The sequence below is a fragment of the Stereum hirsutum genome, assembly GCF_000264905.1.
Source record: "Stereum hirsutum FP-91666 SS1 unplaced genomic scaffold STEHIscaffold_1, whole genome shotgun sequence".
In the NCBI taxonomy this organism is placed as follows: domain Eukaryota; kingdom Fungi; phylum Basidiomycota; class Agaricomycetes; order Russulales; family Stereaceae; genus Stereum; species Stereum hirsutum.
This window is the reverse complement of record NW_006763131.1, coordinates 821,614-838,709: the sequence shown is the minus strand read 5'-3', so window position 1 is coordinate 838,709 and position 17,096 is coordinate 821,614. Positions and strand designations below refer to the sequence as shown.

Genomic DNA, 17,096 nt, shown 5'->3' with positions numbered 1-17,096 from the left:
GTACGTGATATGGTTGCGTTGGTGGTACTGCTGGCCATGGTGCTAGTGCTGGTTGCGGTGCCCTTATTTATTCTCGAAGACAAACTACTATACACGTACATATTGCGGACGGCGTCCAGTCTATTGTTGGCATTGGAGGCGGCGTACTTACAGTGAACACTAACATTGCTATTCTCTGCTTGCCTTTGTACGTTTGAGTGCATTCGCGGGCGCGTCTCGGACTACAGGTTGATTGCACGAGATGAATCTGTGACTCCTGCATTCATCCATTTTTTCCGGTACTGGCTGTCCATTTGTTCTAGAGGAGACACGGCAGGAGGTATAGGCGACGTTGAAGAATACTCGTCTAGTGCCGTAAACTCAGACCTCTAAAGGCTCGTCTTGTCTGAACCGTCGCATGAACCGTCTATTGCGCGAATCCGTCAAGCTCGAGAAAGTTTCAAGAAACAGGGATTCGGATTGCAGGAGGGTGCTAATACTGGTGGACAAGAAAAAAGTCTGCGTCACGAACTAAAGGAAGAAGGGATACGATAGAGAGAATGATGGGCGACTCATGCGTATCGTATACGAGGAAGTGGGATGAAGGGTAATCAGTCTTGAATCGAACGAGAAATGCAACAAAAAGACCGAAATTAAAGGCGGGATACGGGACATGCAATAGGTGTATGGGCAAGAGAGTGGCAGAGAATCGGCAACGGCCAGGAAAGCTGAATCTATGGGTAGGTATGGTACATGAAAGTGCAGGATTATAATAGGATGAGAGGGTAACGATTAGAAGGACGTTACGGATGAGGTCAGAACGACCAGTAGTCGACTGTCCGAGACATTCGTATGGGCAAGAAGATAGAGTCCAAAGCCAACAAGCGAGGTATGGAGGATGTAGAGGAACACCGAGAAATGCAAGGGGGGCCATTGTTTCTGTGTAGCAGGCGCAAGAAGAGAAACGAAGAGCGAGACGCCCTCTCCCGGAAGATCTACCTTTCAGAGGGAAGAAAGTGCAATAGCGGACAAGACCGTCACGGCCGAAACAGAGAGAAAGAGAAAATAAAGACTGGTCAGAGTCTACCGCATAACCGCATGCATTCCACACGACCGGGGGTGTGGTATTTAACTTGTCATTCCAAACCATACTCCTTGTGGTCTAGGATACTGGTCCCGAGGCTCAGGAAAGAAGTCACGATGCATCCGGGGATCGTGGATTGTGTCTACAAACAGACCAGACATCCGTCAATTTCTGCACACGGATTCCGGCGTGACCCAAAGAGAAATGAGAACGTACACAGCCTTTATGTGTGTGATCATAGCATCTCGCCCCAGATACGCTACCCTGTTTTGCTCTCGCCCAAACCTTGCTTCGAATGAGTTCGGATGAAGAGTAGCATCACGGTAGTGAATGTCGCAATGGTAGCACCCAAACTGCGACATGGATTCAAGAATTCTAAATATGGGGCCGCTCCGCTCGCGAGACTTGATGGTGATTGCCTCAGTGTCAGAGAGCACGTAGAAGGAGGAACCGACGTGGGAATCTGGAGTCTTGGAGTTGCTTTGAAGGATATGTTCGAGCTACGTAGCCGTTTTTGGGCAGAAATGATGTGAGCAGATTCTAGGATCACTAAGCAGCGATGACGATGAACTCACCAAACCCCACCAAGTCCTAGCCTTTCTCCCGAGCGGGCCATCTTGTCCCCACTCTTCGCCTTCATGCTTGATAGGACAGTCAATACAAACAAAACGTTTATCGAGCCGTTCCAACTCTATGCAAGTGGTAGATTTCTCGTCCAAGCCCAAGCGGTTTAGGATAGCGACGACTACATCTTTTCCCTTCTCGCTGAAACGTGGGAAGATTGCATCGAAGGCAAGTCCGTTCGTCGTGCTAGCCGAGTCGAGTATGCAGGATTTGCATGTATGTCCAAAGACTTGGAGACCGTGAAGTGGTGAAGCCGAAGAAGAAGGTGATCCTGGAGCGCCACAAACGAATATGGATGTGGCAAGCTGGAATCGTCCAAGGGGAGCAGACCCAATTGAGGGAGCAGGATGACTGACGGGTTCAGAGGTGTCTTGCATCAGAGCGAAAATGGCCTCCTGTCGGTGATGGGCCAGAGCAGATAATTTGGGTATAAGGGACGTGGAGACGATTTTGATCTGGGCTATTCGTTCTTCTGTGTCCTCCGTGTCGTCGACCACGAGTGCATCTATCTCGGGCAGAGAGCGGAAGTCTTCCTCGCCGAGGAGACAGGAGAGCTCAAGGGCAGAAGGTGACAGAGACCGGAGGATATCGTAGTACGCAGCATACACCGCTTTGGATCGAGTTTTCTCCCGCCCTTCTCGTTCTCGTTCAAGCCTAGCGAGATTGGCAGCCGTGATGAGGGGGAGAATTTGGGGGAGAATAGTTCCCCATCCTGCACAGGAGTTCAGAAAAATGTTGGGTGAGCGAGAGAAATTGTCAGGTATCCCACCTTTTTCTGTTAACTTGGCCTCAGTGTTGACGGAATGGTGCCGTAGTGCGTCCTGACAGTCGGCCTCTTCGTAGCCCAGTTCAATGCAACGTCTGAGAACTCTAAAACAGAAAGGACTCCACATTAACAAGAGGTCAATTTCAAAGACGGCCATAGACGAACTCGGCTCTGCGAACTGCTTTCTTGGCTTCGCGCTTGTCTGCCTTCTCCGCTGCGTTTCGAGATATCCAGTCCGACCAGGACCGTGCCACGTCCTTTCTAGCTTGGAGCTCTGAGAGCTTGGCCTGTTTGAACTCTGCGAGGGCGGCTTGTTGATCACCTTGTTTGGTAGTCTTCTGCATGGTCTGAAAGTCTGCCTTGAAGGCTAGAATATCTTCGTTCCAGCATATACGGTGAGAATACTGCTTCGTAACCTCTATAGCAAAAGTGCACCCGAAAGGAATGGAACAAAACTTCAAAAATTATCGCCGTATGGATAGTTGTATGGGCGGGTGATAGTACGCACCAAGTGTATATGGTATACAGTCACGCAAGCTCGCTGGTATTTCCGGAGCTAAGGCAAAGATTGCAGCAGGGCGGTCGCAAATACTACGCTCAGAATGTTAAGGGATAGGATAATAGAACAAGGTGGACTAGCGAACAGCGTTCCTACGTACTATTCTTTCAAGCAGCCAGAACATACTCGTCGTCGTAGTAGAAAATCGATTTTCATAACGCGTTTGTTGCCACAGCACTAGAAATCAGCTTCGAGGTCAGTATGTGCATGGTAACACGTATTAACTGAGGACATACGTGACAGTAGACGCCTCCCCAGACGAGATTTGCCCACACAGGAAGCGGGACGTCGTCAGGACAAGCGGGCAGATCTGGAATGTTACCAAACGATGCCTTCCACGCAAATAGCGAGCTACGAGACAGGAGAACATTTCGGAACGACTTTGAGACGCGAGATAGGCTGATGAGGTCTGCAGGCAGCAGATGACCCAGTACCTGGATCAATATGAAGTAAATATATGCGTGTACAGCCAGTGATTACTACGCACCTCATAGAGAATGTCCAAAGAAATATCGAGTAGGGCACTCAGACGACCAATGACCTTCCGTCCACCAGTGTGACCGGTTCGTTTCGAACTGCTCGCAACCTTGTCAGTAGACTTCTTGGCTCGTTTCTTCGGGCGAGTCTTGGTGTCTTGAGCTGAGTTCCACCCGATACGAATAAGGATCAATCGACATTGAAAGAAAACATAAAGACATGCTTCAACCTTACCGGATTCGTCTTCTGGAATATGGGGCGTCCCTGCATGGTCCTGCGGATCCTCTGAGCTCACGCCGACACCAGAATGGCTTTGAATGGCAGTCGTCGTGGCATTGGAGCTGGTCTCGATTTGACTGCTCGGTGCGTTCATAGCACAAGAATTGCGCGTAGAAGATCAGATGTGATACGAATGTCTGTTATAGGTATTGAAGGTTGCAAGGCGGTCGAAAGGAACGGTTTATGGATTCAGAGATGATTCAACACGGTGAAAGGATTTCTGGCGGCGCCCGGAAATATCCGCTACGTCACGATACAAGCCACGAACTTTGCACGTCGTCTTCGTTCTCTTATCTCCTGCGAATGTTTTTCTGGGATTTTGAGAAACTTTGATAAGTCATCTCGACTATCATGGATGCTACTCGACAACATTTTTTCAGGCCCTCGAGCGACACTGGCAGTAGCATCGTCACTCAGGCCCCTGTTAACACAGCAGAGTCACACACACATCTTCCTTCAGAGCTCATATACCATATATTTGTCCTCCGGATATCTGAGTATGCTCGCCAATCTGTCCTCGGCCTGAACTTGGATCCCGCTAGCGATCAACTACGACCGCTACTGCACACCTGTCGTCGCTTTCGATACATCGCAATAGACATCCTTTCCTACATCCTCGAAGAGAGTCTGGTCGACAGAAATTCTTTGTGAGCGAAATTAGCGACAGTCTCCCCGCCCACCCATACATTGATTACTGTCTATAGTAAACTCGAGAACTTCCTGCCCTGCCTCCAAACGGTCCAACATCATATCCGTCGAACACGTACAGCCTTGCCGATAAGCCTTGCTTCCTCTGTCTTGACAGAACTTGTCATCTTCGACACGACCGGTCACGAATCTGTCCTGAAATCTCTGGCTGTTGCGTACACCACCCGTCTCGCTGGACGACGTCTTCTCGAGGAGAGTCCGTTTGACTTCCGACTACATCTGTTGGACTTCATAGTACCTGTCCCGGAATGCCAAACCCCGGAACCTATCCTAAGATGCCTTGTGGAGCCTCTTATACGGGACATATACACACAAGAACTATATGTGAGGCGATGTAGGTGGTCTATCATGGCAACCTTGATCCAAGGGAACTTATTATGGCCGATCTTTCTTATGGCAGTATGGCCTTTACAACATCTGAGAGCCAAGGCCTCTGGGGTATTGAGATGGATGCTGCGTCCCCCCATAGCCTTCAACCAAACAGCTGTAGCAGTGAGCGTTTTCTTTGATCGATCATGATGGCGGCCACTCATTCGTGTTTCAATCAGGAATACCTCGAGAAAATGAAACGAGAGACAGTAGCATCTTGTACTGACCACAGACAGGCTCTCGAACACGTCCAGCGTTGCTTTCGAACAAGTTTGGCCGCACAATCGGTATCTCTCGACGATCTTGCTCCATTATCATCAGAAACTCTTCATACCACGGGCATCATACACCTCATACATATCATCGACGAGAAGAAGCGAACATCGGATGATACAAGACTGCGTTCATTCTGCGAGGTCGTTGCACAGGAGATGGGACAGTTTCTTACGCCAGAGGAGCTCCTGATTGTAGAAAGTAGCAAGTACTTGTAAGTAAAACCGAGGTCGTACGAGGCGGTGACCCGGATGCCAGATTTTCGTATGCTGTCTACCGTTTGTATGCTAGTCTCCAGCGTATCTCGGTAGATGTATCATCTACAATCGTCACTACCGCAGTTTTTTTGGGAGCCTAGACATATTCATCAGAGGCTGCCTCGTAGACTCATCGATCCAAATCTGGGACTACTTGTCTCGTCGAATGGCGTTCCGGGGTAATTTAATTGTGTGCTCTGGGCTGCAACTGGGCTGTGAGCTTACGTGAAACAGACTTGTTGAATGCAGGGAGAGGTGAGCGAAACGAAAGAGTATCTCCAGCTAAGATGCGAGCTGTGAATGAACTGATCGATCAAAGGTGAACGTTTGAACGCTGAACAGACTGACTGAAATCATCATGGTCTGACACAGTCTTGACACGGGCTTGGAATTCAAAGTCCGCGCATGCGCGTGAGAAAACGTGACGAGCGCAAAAGTCCGCTATTACTGGGCAACGGCCTCTGACCTTCCTTTCGCTCGTTTCTGGGTACCTATACAATGACCATACTGCCTTCTCAAGAACTTCGCATCGCCATAGTAAGTTCATTCTGGCTGGCTCTGCTCAGTCGAGACTTGAAATTCTAAATTGCACACGGCGCGTCAGGGTATATCTGTCCTGAAATGTCGACCGCCCGGAAAATGTCTATCATGTCAGTACGATCCCTTTCCATGGCGTGCTGAATTTGGAACATGATCGTGAACTACTATATAGATCTTCTTTGTGATCTAAGGAGTCTCTTCCCCATTCTACCTCTGAAACATTCCGAAGAGGAGACATGGAGGGACCGAGCTCTGCAGCTCGAAGGCACTCTTCGCGAGATGAAAACGATATCCGAGTCCGAACGCATTGGTGAGTGTGTCTGATAGATTTGCATGTGTATTTTTGTCTCGAAATTGGACTCATCCGGACTTGCAATAGAGCTGTTAGCTCTTCGTGCATCTGGCGCTACAGCATCTTACTTGTCAGATACAGGCACAGAATCATCCACTACGCCGGCAACAGGCCCTAAGAAGCAAAAGAAAAGCAAAAAATCAGTATCCTCCACGCATATACCCATAGCTATGCCTCACCTTGGGACGAAGATAGATATGTTCTTGTCTCCGGATGATCATTGTCAGTCTTTCTTACATGTTGCCCATCCACGTTTCCGCACGAGCTTACCATGGAGAATAATCCATAGTGACCTGGCACCCTCCACCTCTCGCGCAAGCTCTTCGAACGTTACAGTCTTTGGTCGACATTGGCTCATCTGGCCTTGACTCAGAACGACCTTCAGCCGTCGTGAGCGTGGCTTCCACACTTGGGTGCATTGACGCCGTCGGCCATGCTCTTTCTTTTGCGCTATCTCAGCCTTCCTCTATGAAAGATTATATGCCTTCACCAACAACGCTGCTGCCATCTGTGTCCGACCTTGTTCCACGCGTACTCTGCTACTCTTTCCCCCTCATCGCCGGCGCATACGCCGGAAAACGCAAAGCCCAGAGACCAACTCGGACAGCATGGGACGACACGATGCAGGCAGATTCACTCTTCAATCTGTATCTGCAAGGCGACAACAACATTGCTAACGCCTTCGAAGCGATTCTCGGCTCTCTGTGTACACGGATTCTTACTCCAGCTGTTCGCTCCATAGTACCTGCCTGTTCGACTCGGCTCGATGCTTTCTTACTCGCACCAAAACCCTCTGTAAACCGGACAAATTTGACGACATCACGACCTCAAACGATCTCACACATCGACCCTACCGATATCGTGTATCTCCTGCATTCGGTGCGCCAAGTCCTCGACAATATATGCGTCGATATCTCTCAGCGCTACTCCAAACACTCCGCTGCCTTGACGATCTCTGTTCAGACACTACTAGATAGTGTCATACTCGAAGCTCTCCGCGAACTTGATGGTCTGTACAATACTTCTGAACTCGACTCAAAGGTCGCCGCCGCAGCCCTACACTCTCAATCTTCGCACCCTGACTCGGGCAGTCAAACACCCACTACCCAAAGCAGGAAGCCACTCCGACTTCCTCGTAGCGCTCGAATCAAACACCTCGCTCGAAGAGAAGCTCTCCACCATCTCTGTCACGTCTTATCCTTCTGTCTCGATCCAGCCCCTGGACTCTCGTCGAACTCTCTTCGGGAAAAGGCACCGTCCGCTGCACTGCGGCATGCACTAGAGGGGAAGATGGGTGTCCTTTTGCGCAAATGTTTGACCACGACGCGGACATGGTCGGCAGGTGTACTGGAAGACCCTATCTCTGAGGAGGAGGGAGAGGGTGGCTTAGAGATGGATGAAACCGAAGAGGGGATGGTGCTAGCCTTGCTGGAGAAGGGTTGGGGGTATGGTTTGGATTTGAATCCAGGGCCAGATATGGACAGGGGGTACGGTGGTGGACTACAGATGCCTGAAGATACATGACTCGGCAGGTTAGGTGAGTCCTCGTATCCGCTGTATGGACTCCCTTCTTGGCCTAACTGCATATATCCAGGTAGTGTTCGTAAACGGTCGAACGAATCTCTCCGCGCATTATCTCCATTTTGTTGGCGAACTCTAAACCAGACTCGACTTCAATAACAATGACTGGTTTGATGAGATGAATGCCTGGAACATCCCGGGACCAACCACTTTGAGCGTTCTCTTCCCAGAACTGACGAGCTGAACCTATAACAAGAGTGCATTGATAGAAACAGGGATTGCAAACGAAGTACAGTAGCCGTCCAAACAGTGCTGAAGTCTAGCCACGTTCTCAAAACAAAGCCACACCTCCAACGTGTTCACCAACGACCACATAGGGGGTAAGAGGATAACAATCACACACATGAATTACCGAAACTGATAGTGTGCTCCTTTCCCAGCTCATTGAGTGCTACTTCCATATCATGCTATATGCGGCACATTGGTTTTGGCATTCTACTTGAGGAACACGGCGAAACGCTCTTGCTGCCATCCCTCCTGCGGCGTGTCCTACAACAGAACCGGATATGGGAAAAACACGATGCATCGAACCGCACTAGGTTCTCGCAGAAAGTAAATATTCGGTCCTATTCGGTCCTCCTCCTGTGCTAGTGTATACGCCATGCTATGTATCAAGGCAAAGCAAACACACGAGGAGTGCTAGCACTGCGTTGGGGTATTAGGTCGCGGTGCTGAGACATGAGTATGCATAGTCTGTATATGTGGTCTGAAAGACCGGGGCTAGGGCAGATTCAAAGTCGTCGATAAAGGTGACAGGTACGGATCGGCGGCTAGCAGTAAGGTTTGGCTGGCAAGCTATTCCCGGCTCACAGGGTAATTTTCTATGTTCACCGCTGAGAAACGTGTTGCTACGAACCTGAGAGAAAGAACACTGTTTCTGCAATGTTGTTAGTTCAGTGAGCGAGTCGGGTAGACCGTTCCTGATAGAAGAGTGGAGTTCATAAGCCTGTACAGACCGCTGTAGGCAAGGCGCCGTTCATTGTCAAGCGCAGTGAGGGCTCACCTGTGTTCGCATCTCATCGTACCCACGAAGAGCGGACTCGGGTGTCGCAGGATGTCGTACGTCCGTGTGGGAGAAGTGAGACACTTCGGCATGTGCCAGGAATTGATAGTAGAAGTCGGTTGCACCTTCGATGAAGGGCCTAATAAATAACGACACGTTCATGATACATTTGCCGAACTGAAAGGGCTGTCGTATCAGGTCGCAATGGGCTTCCCTTGCCATGAAATATAGAGATAAGCAACCCCTTGGAGGAATGCCATACCACAGCCGTATGCAACAATCACGGACGACCCACCTTCATCATCACCGAGTACGAACATAGACCAAACGCGATGCAATCACTATACATGGAATGAGCGGGTTCTCTTGAGTTAGGGAATCATGAAGTCGGACCAAGAAGTACTCACCTCTGAGCGACGGATACGCCGGGCGTCTTCACGCCTCGGGTTGACCGAGTACTAGCACAGATCATCAACGGCAGGCGCGCTGTGAAGCAAGATCCGAGAGGACAACAACTGTTTCAAAACCAACATCTCCACGCCGGAAGTGATCATCTCTCGTTTACTGGCAGCCTGCACTGGTTACTGGTGTCCACAGACACAAACAGGCGCCTACGAACAAAGTTCAGCTCCCACTGACGTCGCACATGCCAACGTCAGATCAGAGTTACAGGGCGCCCAATGCATCCGTCGAGCTCCTTCAAGTCATCGTAGAGATGTACGGAGACACCGCTCAAACGCAATAGAAGCAATGGAGTAGAAAACGACGGATAGATCCATTCCTAACACATTATCGGGAAGAAACTTTATCATTGAGAGGTCGACCAGACTCCGAACTACAGACTCACTACTCTGCAACGGCTGAGCCACCCACCTCCAACTGATATCTGTTCCCGTAGGATCAAAGCATACCCATCACACCTTCAGCACTGGTGCCTGGACACTGAGCCCTCGTGCGGCACCGCCGATTCCATGTCAGTGATCTCGACAACACTGAGTGGGAACAGTGTGGCGTTCTGAGTCCGCGCAAACCGAGGCATCTTGAACCTGAGGATCAGAGTCGGAATATCCCGCAAGATTGGGTTGATGGTACCAGTCCTTTTCCGTATCGGCCACTTGAAAGAAAGCCTATTTGGAATTCGTCCTCCTTAAAGGTTAGATATTTAGATTATCCGAGGGGAAACGGGCGACGCCACAAATCCTTTGAGTTTAAGATCGTCAAGATGCCCGTCGAGAGCGGCGAGATGTCTTTCACGGGTGCGGTGGTCGCATAATATCACCTCCTGGAATCAGACGGGAGTTGGTGAGCCGAGAGCGGTAAGGGCGTGTGCGAGAGGACATACGTGCCACTTGCAGGTATCCTAAACACGAATTTTATCCGTGTACGGGACCGTGGCCTACGAGAGAAATGTTGAGAAGGTTGTCGGAGGTGGTGGTACCGAGGGTCCAATTTCCAACGAATGAACCAACGTGATTGCCGACGATGGGAGGAAAGCGTCGGGTGGAGAAAGCTCGGTGAACGATTGGTGGACGACCAAGGATGGAGGAGCGAGAGAGCGGGAGCAAAGTACAAGGGCGGAGTGCGGTGGGTCTACGGTATTTGAGGTGTATAGATACCGAGGATGAGCTGTGGAGGTCGGATGTTGTTCCAAGCCTGGCGAGAAGAAGAGATACAATCACCGCCGACTTTAATGAGCACATTCGAGTAAGATCAAAGGTAAAAGACAAGGGCATGCTATCCTACCGATGAATACGGCGAGAAACGCTACGAAATGGCCAACTATGACACCATTCCAAAGGTAAGTAATATTGGAGGGGGGGTGTTTGATAGGACAACGCGTACTTCGTAGTCCCCCGACTTCCGTAGGTCATCCATCACAGAGCCCATTCTAAACTTGATGAACACGTACATCTCGAAGAAGGTCCAATATCGGAGATCAGACCAATCTGTGTGAGTAGATATACCCGCTTTCTCGAGGAATATGGTCTCTGTATAGCATGCACCCGACGAGCGTGACTGGCGGCGTACCTTCGGATGCTCCGCGACCATCCAGAGAGTGAGCTGCGCGGAAAATCTCTGGGTAGCCTGTGATATACAGTCGCGCATGAGGAAGCACGCAAACGTCGGTATACCTGAGAAGGGTAGGAGCCTACCGTATAGTTGATGTGAGGAACCATTCCGGAGTATCCAGGAAATGGTCGGTTCCTGTGCGCAGCCAAAGGTTTCGATATTTCTGGGCAGCATGTGAAGAGAGAAAGTGACATCATTTAGCCAGCGCAGAGACAGCAAGTAACTCGTCAAAGCCCTCCAGGGATCATTCTCAGAGTGCCATGATAGGTACACAGCTAAATTGGGACGTCAATGTGTATTTCATCAATGGTCAGCATATCGGGTTTGGAAAGAATACATTTTCGGTACCATAGCCACCGCTGTGCTGTATTCGCGGAAGGTGTTCTTCATCTAGTCTTTTCACCAGAATTCTCAGCACATGCAGAGAGCTGAAACCGATCCCGACATTGCAAAAGCTCACCAGTGCCACCGTGAACAACTGGTATACAGCATTCTGAGCGCGCCGGGCCGTCATCGAAATCACCTGCAGCAGACTCTTCAGAGCGAGCATGTCGTTGTGGAGCTATATATATGAGAAACGCATCATCAGGTTCTGTCCCAAGAGAGATATGATGTCCAGTATGTTGTCCGAATATGCGAGGCGCACGGAGTAAGTAGTACCGTTGAGGGAAAGGCTTGGGGTGGAAGTGGAGAAGAAAGAAGTGGAACTGGGAAATGGAAAAAACGCGCTACGGTAACAGTGTGACGTGACGTGACGGATAGTGACGACACGCCGGGAGAGCAAGGGAGTGTGGCTGAGTGTGGCACCGCTGCAAGGAGGTGCGGTCTGAGCTGCATTCATTTTTGTAGGTTGATTTCTATGGGCCGATCGTTGTAAGGGACTCGGAGAATAGGTTATACATGCATTGAGAACAAAAAACATATATTATAGCGTACTTCTACATTTTCTGAAACATGTACATGCACATAAATACATACCATCACTAACAAATAAAACAGGACTTTGAAAATGGCCGCGAAGCGGCCCAGAAATCAATTTTGGCTTTCTCAAGCATTGGCACGTCTCTGAGAATTTTTACAGAGCCGTGGATGGTTGAGTCTGAGCAAAGCGACTGAAGGGAAGCCGGCGAAGGGTGGCGAGGGAGGGAGTGTGGCGGGCGTGACGGAGGCGCGCTGGATCGTGTTTTGATGGGACTGGATCGTGTTTTTTTGGATAGGAAGGTGTCTGCGCACCTGGGCGCTTCACACCAAGCTCCCCGCCAGAATTTTACCGAAGGTGGGACGAGGCGGGAAAAACACGCTCCCGATAATCAGAAACACGATCCAGTGCGGGCGCTTCAGTGGTACGCAAGGCGCCGCCCATCAATCTTATCTGTTCGGGTGCCGTTGCCGGGTTTACCTCATGGCCATCAAAGTTGTCACTCCGTGGAATTTCGAGGGAATTTCGAACGGTTTTCATTGCCAGAGGTCCCCCTCCCCTAACTAACTACACAGGTGCCACAAAAACACGATCCCGTCACAGACAAGACGCTCCCGGCACTTACCGCGTGACAGGAGCGTGTTTTCCCCGTGAGAAGCTGTGGCGCCGCACAATGGCGGGATTCTATTCCTTCCCACGCCTCGTCGCCTTTACCGCGTACTGCCATCAACCGACCTTCGAATACTCCTGCTGATGAACGAATCGACGATTGAACGCTGAACTGGGTCCATCTCTTCCCAGCTTCTCCCGAACGGCGACAAAGTTCACCGAAATAATCTACACCAGCACTAAAGGACTCTCGGACGAATATGGTATTCATCATGCGAAAGCCTGGAATTAGCACAATATCGTGAGCAAGGTTCTGTTCAACACACGCTCCGCCTGAGAGCTGACCGGTACCACTTAGCTTTTCCGAAAGGACTTTTGTTCTGGTTGAATACATGGTAGGCTCGGAGTGAGGTCTGGACACAGTTTAAGACATCCTCACGAGGCACCCAAGGAGGTTGCGACTGGGTGTCAGGGCCCAAGTACCTTTGACCAGCGCAGATAGTGAACCGGATGTTGGTGTCTCATCCTTAGGTGCTGGGTCATCCTCCCTTGTGTCTAGTCCCTTTCCATGATGGAAAAGCTCGAGGTTATCTCAGGTGAATCTTCCTCATCGTGGCCGTCTTCTTAATCGTTCGCACCCTCTTCCTCTCGGACTCTATCTGCATATAGTTGGAAAGCCCGGCGGTATACTCCTGCATAGTGTCCCTCGTGGAAGCTTAAACCGGGGCATTCCTGTGTTTGGGTACAGTTCTTGATGGAGGATCGGTTTACACATCACAAATTTAGCTCAACAACAGCTCGTATGCCCGAGAGAAACCATTATATCTCGGTGTCTCATGCCACCAAAGGTACCGATGCGATTCGTGGCATTGGCCCTTATGCTCTGACTGCTCAGATGTGCAGTTGGTGTTTGACTTCAGTCATCAAGTGACCTCGTACGCTGAAAGCTTGATGCTTCCTATCTGTCGTACTCTCACAAGGTAAGCATAGTGCTCAGCACAAGTCGGGGTTTCGAGGTTGGCTTGAAAGGGTAACACATACGTTTGTTTTGCTCCATTGCTATGTTTGCATCGCACATCTTTGCCTGTAACGGTATTACTGGTGTTCGTGTTGTCATCGTGATCAACAGCCCGGCAGAGACATTGTTCCTCGGATTCTCCTCGACGCGAAGGCTATGTTTATTTCAACAGGACGCCGGGTATAACCTCATGGTTTCGGTTCGGATCCTAGAAATAGGATGGCTTGCATGTGCTTTCCTTCGCTGTTGTTGTCCTGATCCAAACAGATCTTTGTTAGACAACGACATTTCCGATTTCAGCGGTGAGTGGCGGTGGCCCTATGGCAAACTTGTCTCCCGAACCCGAGGCTGCTTATGCACGATCATGGCGATCGACGCGAGTTCAACATCCCGGATGTTCGTTTCTGCTGCTCAATCCCAGTGAAAACCGCATCGACGTGTATCTATGGAATCGCACTTGCCGCTTATTCCATAGATACACGTCGCAACTTGGACCATTCCGAGATGTGTATCTATGAATAGCTATGGGGCCGTTGAGCTCTCATTTCGGCGACATGGGGCACCTAGTAGTATCTATGAGATTCTATGAGATTCCATGTGTTCCAATTTACAGTCTATCGGGATATTTGGCACGAAAGGGTGCTTTTATTGTTGATTCTACGTATACATATGCATATCTACGAGAGTCTGCTCCGCCGCATCTCGCGCCACATCAATACAACCGCCACAGCTCTCGACGGTCTACCAAGAAAGAAAGCCTGAATCGATGCTGAGCCGGACAGCATGTTTGTGTCTACCGAGAAAGAGAGTATGAAAAAATGAGAATGGGGTATTTCCACGAATCGCACGAGGGTCGTAAGGGCGTGGAAAGGGAGAGGGTCGCGTGCCCATGCAGTGCGATAAGCTCTACAGAAGACTGGATATCAGCGTCGTCGAATCCAAGGCGTGCAGTTGCCGACATACCTATTTACTTCACAGTCTTGTATGTCTATTCAAAGTACGAGTCAGGCAAACAGCATTTCTGCGAGGTGGTATAGAACGGCTTACCTGTTTCACCTCGTCTGCCAACGTGCTCCAGTGCTTTTCGAACGCGGCTTGCGTCATATTGGGCCACGCTGCTTTCCACTGTAAGGCGCAGTTCCGTCTGAGCCGTTGAGAGGTATAAGTACTAAGAAGGAGGCGAAAATGGTAAAAAGTGCAGCTTACTTCGGCGTATCCTTTACACCGGGAGTTAGGGACTTGCCCCCCTTCACTCCGCCATCCGTCTGAACACTCATAGGGTTGCTGGGTGTTGGGTAAGACGACACCATGCGACTCTGTATATTTAGAGCATGAGAATCAATGCAGATGTAGACGAAACAGACAACTCACGGATGAACCTGATTCGGTAGGGAGCAACACTGAGTCCGTGCTTGCCTGTGTGTAAGTGCCGGCTCTGCAAATAAATGACATGGTCAACGATACATCCGAGAGTCCATACCGTGAGGATACGCACAATATATCATTCTCCTAAGAGAATAAAGCTACTGTTAGTGAAAAGTGGTATAATGACAGCATGAGAGAAACGCACCATGAAAGGTGCGGACAAGACTGCCGTCCGATTCTTGTCGGTGGGACCCGGAGGTAGATCGTTCGATAGGCCAGTAGCGTATAGTGAACTATCTGGAGGCGGTGTGTTCGAAATGCTGAGCTCCTTCGATGAAGATACCAAATGGAAAGGTGACGATGAAACTTGACCTGACACGACGCCCATCACCTCGGCTTCAGTCTCGTGAGGAACCACTGATAATGATTAGCACTAATAGGAGGATATAACGCGCCCGAGTAAAGCTTACCGTCTCTAACGGTGTCTTGGGCATCCTGAGCAGTAGCGTTACTGGTTGAAGCGGGTGTAGCGCTCAAACAACGTGTAGCGTCAACATTGCGAGGAGGTGTACCGGTAGTAGGGGCACCCTTTACATGGGACTCGAGCGAGCGGCCACGAATAGATGCATTGTCGTCGCCGCCACGACTGGATGTATTGCCAAAGTCGCGATTAGCGCGAGGTGAATCGGTGGCGACATCCGTGGAGGCGCAAAGTGGATCGAGATCCTCCATGTTGACGCTGCCAGATGGACCGGGAGTGTCGAAGGCTTCAATTTTGGCTTTCTTCTCAGGATAGTCCGAAGAGACTAGGAGTGAGGACAAGTTAGCTTGTGTTCAGGGAAGATAAAAGAAAAAAAGGGATAAGATTTTGGATAGGCTTTGAAAAAAAAACATTGACTGTATACATCAAGAGTGAAGAGAAACGCACGATCTGTCGCCCGCTTCTTCGACTTCAACTTCTCCGTCCGAGCCCAACGCTGAGTTTTCCACGCAGGGAACTGCAGCTCCATGAACGCCTCGATCTGCCAACCATTCTCACCAAACGTGAGGTCCGTGAACGCGTCTCGGACATCCTTTCGAAACCGTTTCCGCACCCCTGGACCGATGCGCAACCACGTAACATCCTTGCTACTCGTGGGCAGCTCACCCTCAGCATAACGGTCATCAAACCAGATATTAGTCCAGCTCCTGAGCGACGTGACATCGCCTCCATCAATGACCACGCCCTGCATATTTTCGAGGAATCCAAACATGACGTTATCTCCCGCTGCAAGCCTCGTTTTTCCTCGGCCGCGATTAGGAAGAGCCAAACCCGTATCCTCCGGCTTTGCGACACTCTTCCTTAATCTCTCCGATTCAACAGCCTCCCTCCAAGCCTTTTGCTTCCAAAACCTTCCCGGCGGTATCTCTATGGACGATTTGGAAGGCGACTCGGATGTGGAAGGCGAATCGTTATCGGACAGTGCAAATGCGGGTACAGGCTGAGGGGGGGGCAGGAGAAAAGAGGGCTGCATGGGGGATGGCGTGAAGGCAAGTTTGCGCGGTAGAAGGTCCAGGTCGATAGGAGTAGAAGGATATAGAAAGTGGTTAGGAGTGTAAGGCGTTCTAGGGCCTACATCGTCGGCGAAATAATGTGAGACCCGTCAGAATTTGAAAGAATGGAGCAACGTACCTATAGACGACGGTGGGCTCATGCTTGGCGACATCGATTCTGTGCTAGAACCTTGCCCGCCGGACCTAGATATAATACAGTCAGTTCAAGTTTCGTTAGAATATTGATCTGCTGGTGCGAACCGTAACCTAGCGTTCTCTGTCTGCAGAGAGAGCAGCTGGTTTTGCATCTCAGCGATTTGGCGGGAGAAGAGTGTGAACGCATCAGCATTGTTAGTTACGGTATCTGGCGAGAAAGAGTGTCCCGCCGCCGCTGCATCTAAGGGAATATTGTCGCGCTCCATGTGAGCGACAAGTACACGGTTGCTGTGGGATGGGAGATGGTGGTCAAGCTGAAGAGCGTACCAAATGAGGAGGAGACGTATGCCCTCGAGAGTGTGCATTATTTTCCTTGCAAGAGGCGCGAGACTGAGAGCGACGGCAGGGCACCTCGAAGAGGTTGACGAATGTCTCGTTTAGGCGCTAGTAGAACGATGGACAAGGCGCATCAGCGCGATGCGGTAGTGTGAGAAAGTAGATCAGATCAGATCGAACGAACGATCTAATCACCACACAACTTCTTCTGGTTTCTGAGCAATTTCTGAGCTTGCCTC

The 17,096-nt window shown here is 50.2% G+C and overlaps 4 protein-coding genes across 4 annotated transcripts; 1 reads left to right on the top strand and 3 right to left on the bottom strand.

The window, feature by feature from the left end:
- Positions 1–581: 581 nt before the first annotated feature.
- Positions 582–3,910, bottom strand: STEHIDRAFT_136041 (uncharacterized protein). The gene is made up of 10 exons (XM_007298499.1): positions 3,724–3,910; positions 3,500–3,651; positions 3,249–3,446; positions 3,113–3,189; positions 2,962–3,044; positions 2,619–2,871; positions 2,457–2,557; positions 1,639–2,399; positions 1,280–1,563; positions 582–1,205 (listed from the first exon to the last, which is right to left on the bottom strand). Exons 1-10 carry the CDS (start codon positions 3,860–3,862, stop codon positions 1,175–1,177), a joined length of 2,079 nt encoding a protein of 692 aa, XP_007298561.1. The 5' UTR covers positions 3,863–3,910; the 3' UTR covers positions 582–1,174.
- Positions 3,911–6,437: 2,527 nt separating this feature from the next.
- On the top strand, positions 6,438–7,791 carry STEHIDRAFT_151297 (uncharacterized protein; the record flags this gene model as incomplete). Its single annotated transcript, XM_007298498.1, has 2 exons — positions 6,438–6,489; positions 6,557–7,791. The coding sequence occupies 2 exons, from the start codon at positions 6,438–6,440 to the stop codon at positions 7,789–7,791; spliced, it is 1,287 nt and encodes a 428-aa protein (XP_007298560.1).
- Positions 7,792–9,384: 1,593 nt separating this feature from the next.
- Positions 9,385–11,593, bottom strand: STEHIDRAFT_117057 (uncharacterized protein). Its single transcript, XM_007298497.1, has 6 exons — positions 11,382–11,593; positions 11,005–11,316; positions 10,694–10,936; positions 10,194–10,630; positions 9,699–10,133; positions 9,385–9,632 (listed from the first exon to the last, which is right to left on the bottom strand). The coding sequence occupies exons 2-4, from the start codon at positions 11,113–11,115 to the stop codon at positions 10,616–10,618; spliced, it is 369 nt and encodes a 122-aa protein (XP_007298559.1). The 5' UTR covers positions 11,116–11,316; positions 11,382–11,593; the 3' UTR covers positions 9,385–9,632; positions 9,699–10,133; positions 10,194–10,615.
- Positions 11,594–14,106: 2,513 nt separating this feature from the next.
- On the bottom strand, positions 14,107–16,886 carry STEHIDRAFT_136039 (uncharacterized protein; the record flags this gene model as incomplete). Its single annotated transcript, XM_007298496.1, has 12 exons — positions 14,107–14,373; positions 14,431–14,455; positions 14,515–14,611; positions 14,674–14,783; positions 14,839–14,902; positions 14,963–14,976; positions 15,038–15,249; positions 15,303–15,638; positions 15,761–16,444; positions 16,505–16,569; positions 16,627–16,809; positions 16,849–16,886. 11 exons carry the CDS (start codon positions 16,884–16,886, stop codon positions 14,435–14,437), a joined length of 1,824 nt encoding a protein of 607 aa, XP_007298558.1. The 3' UTR covers positions 14,107–14,373; positions 14,431–14,434.
- Between the last annotated feature and the right edge of the window lie 210 nt (positions 16,887–17,096).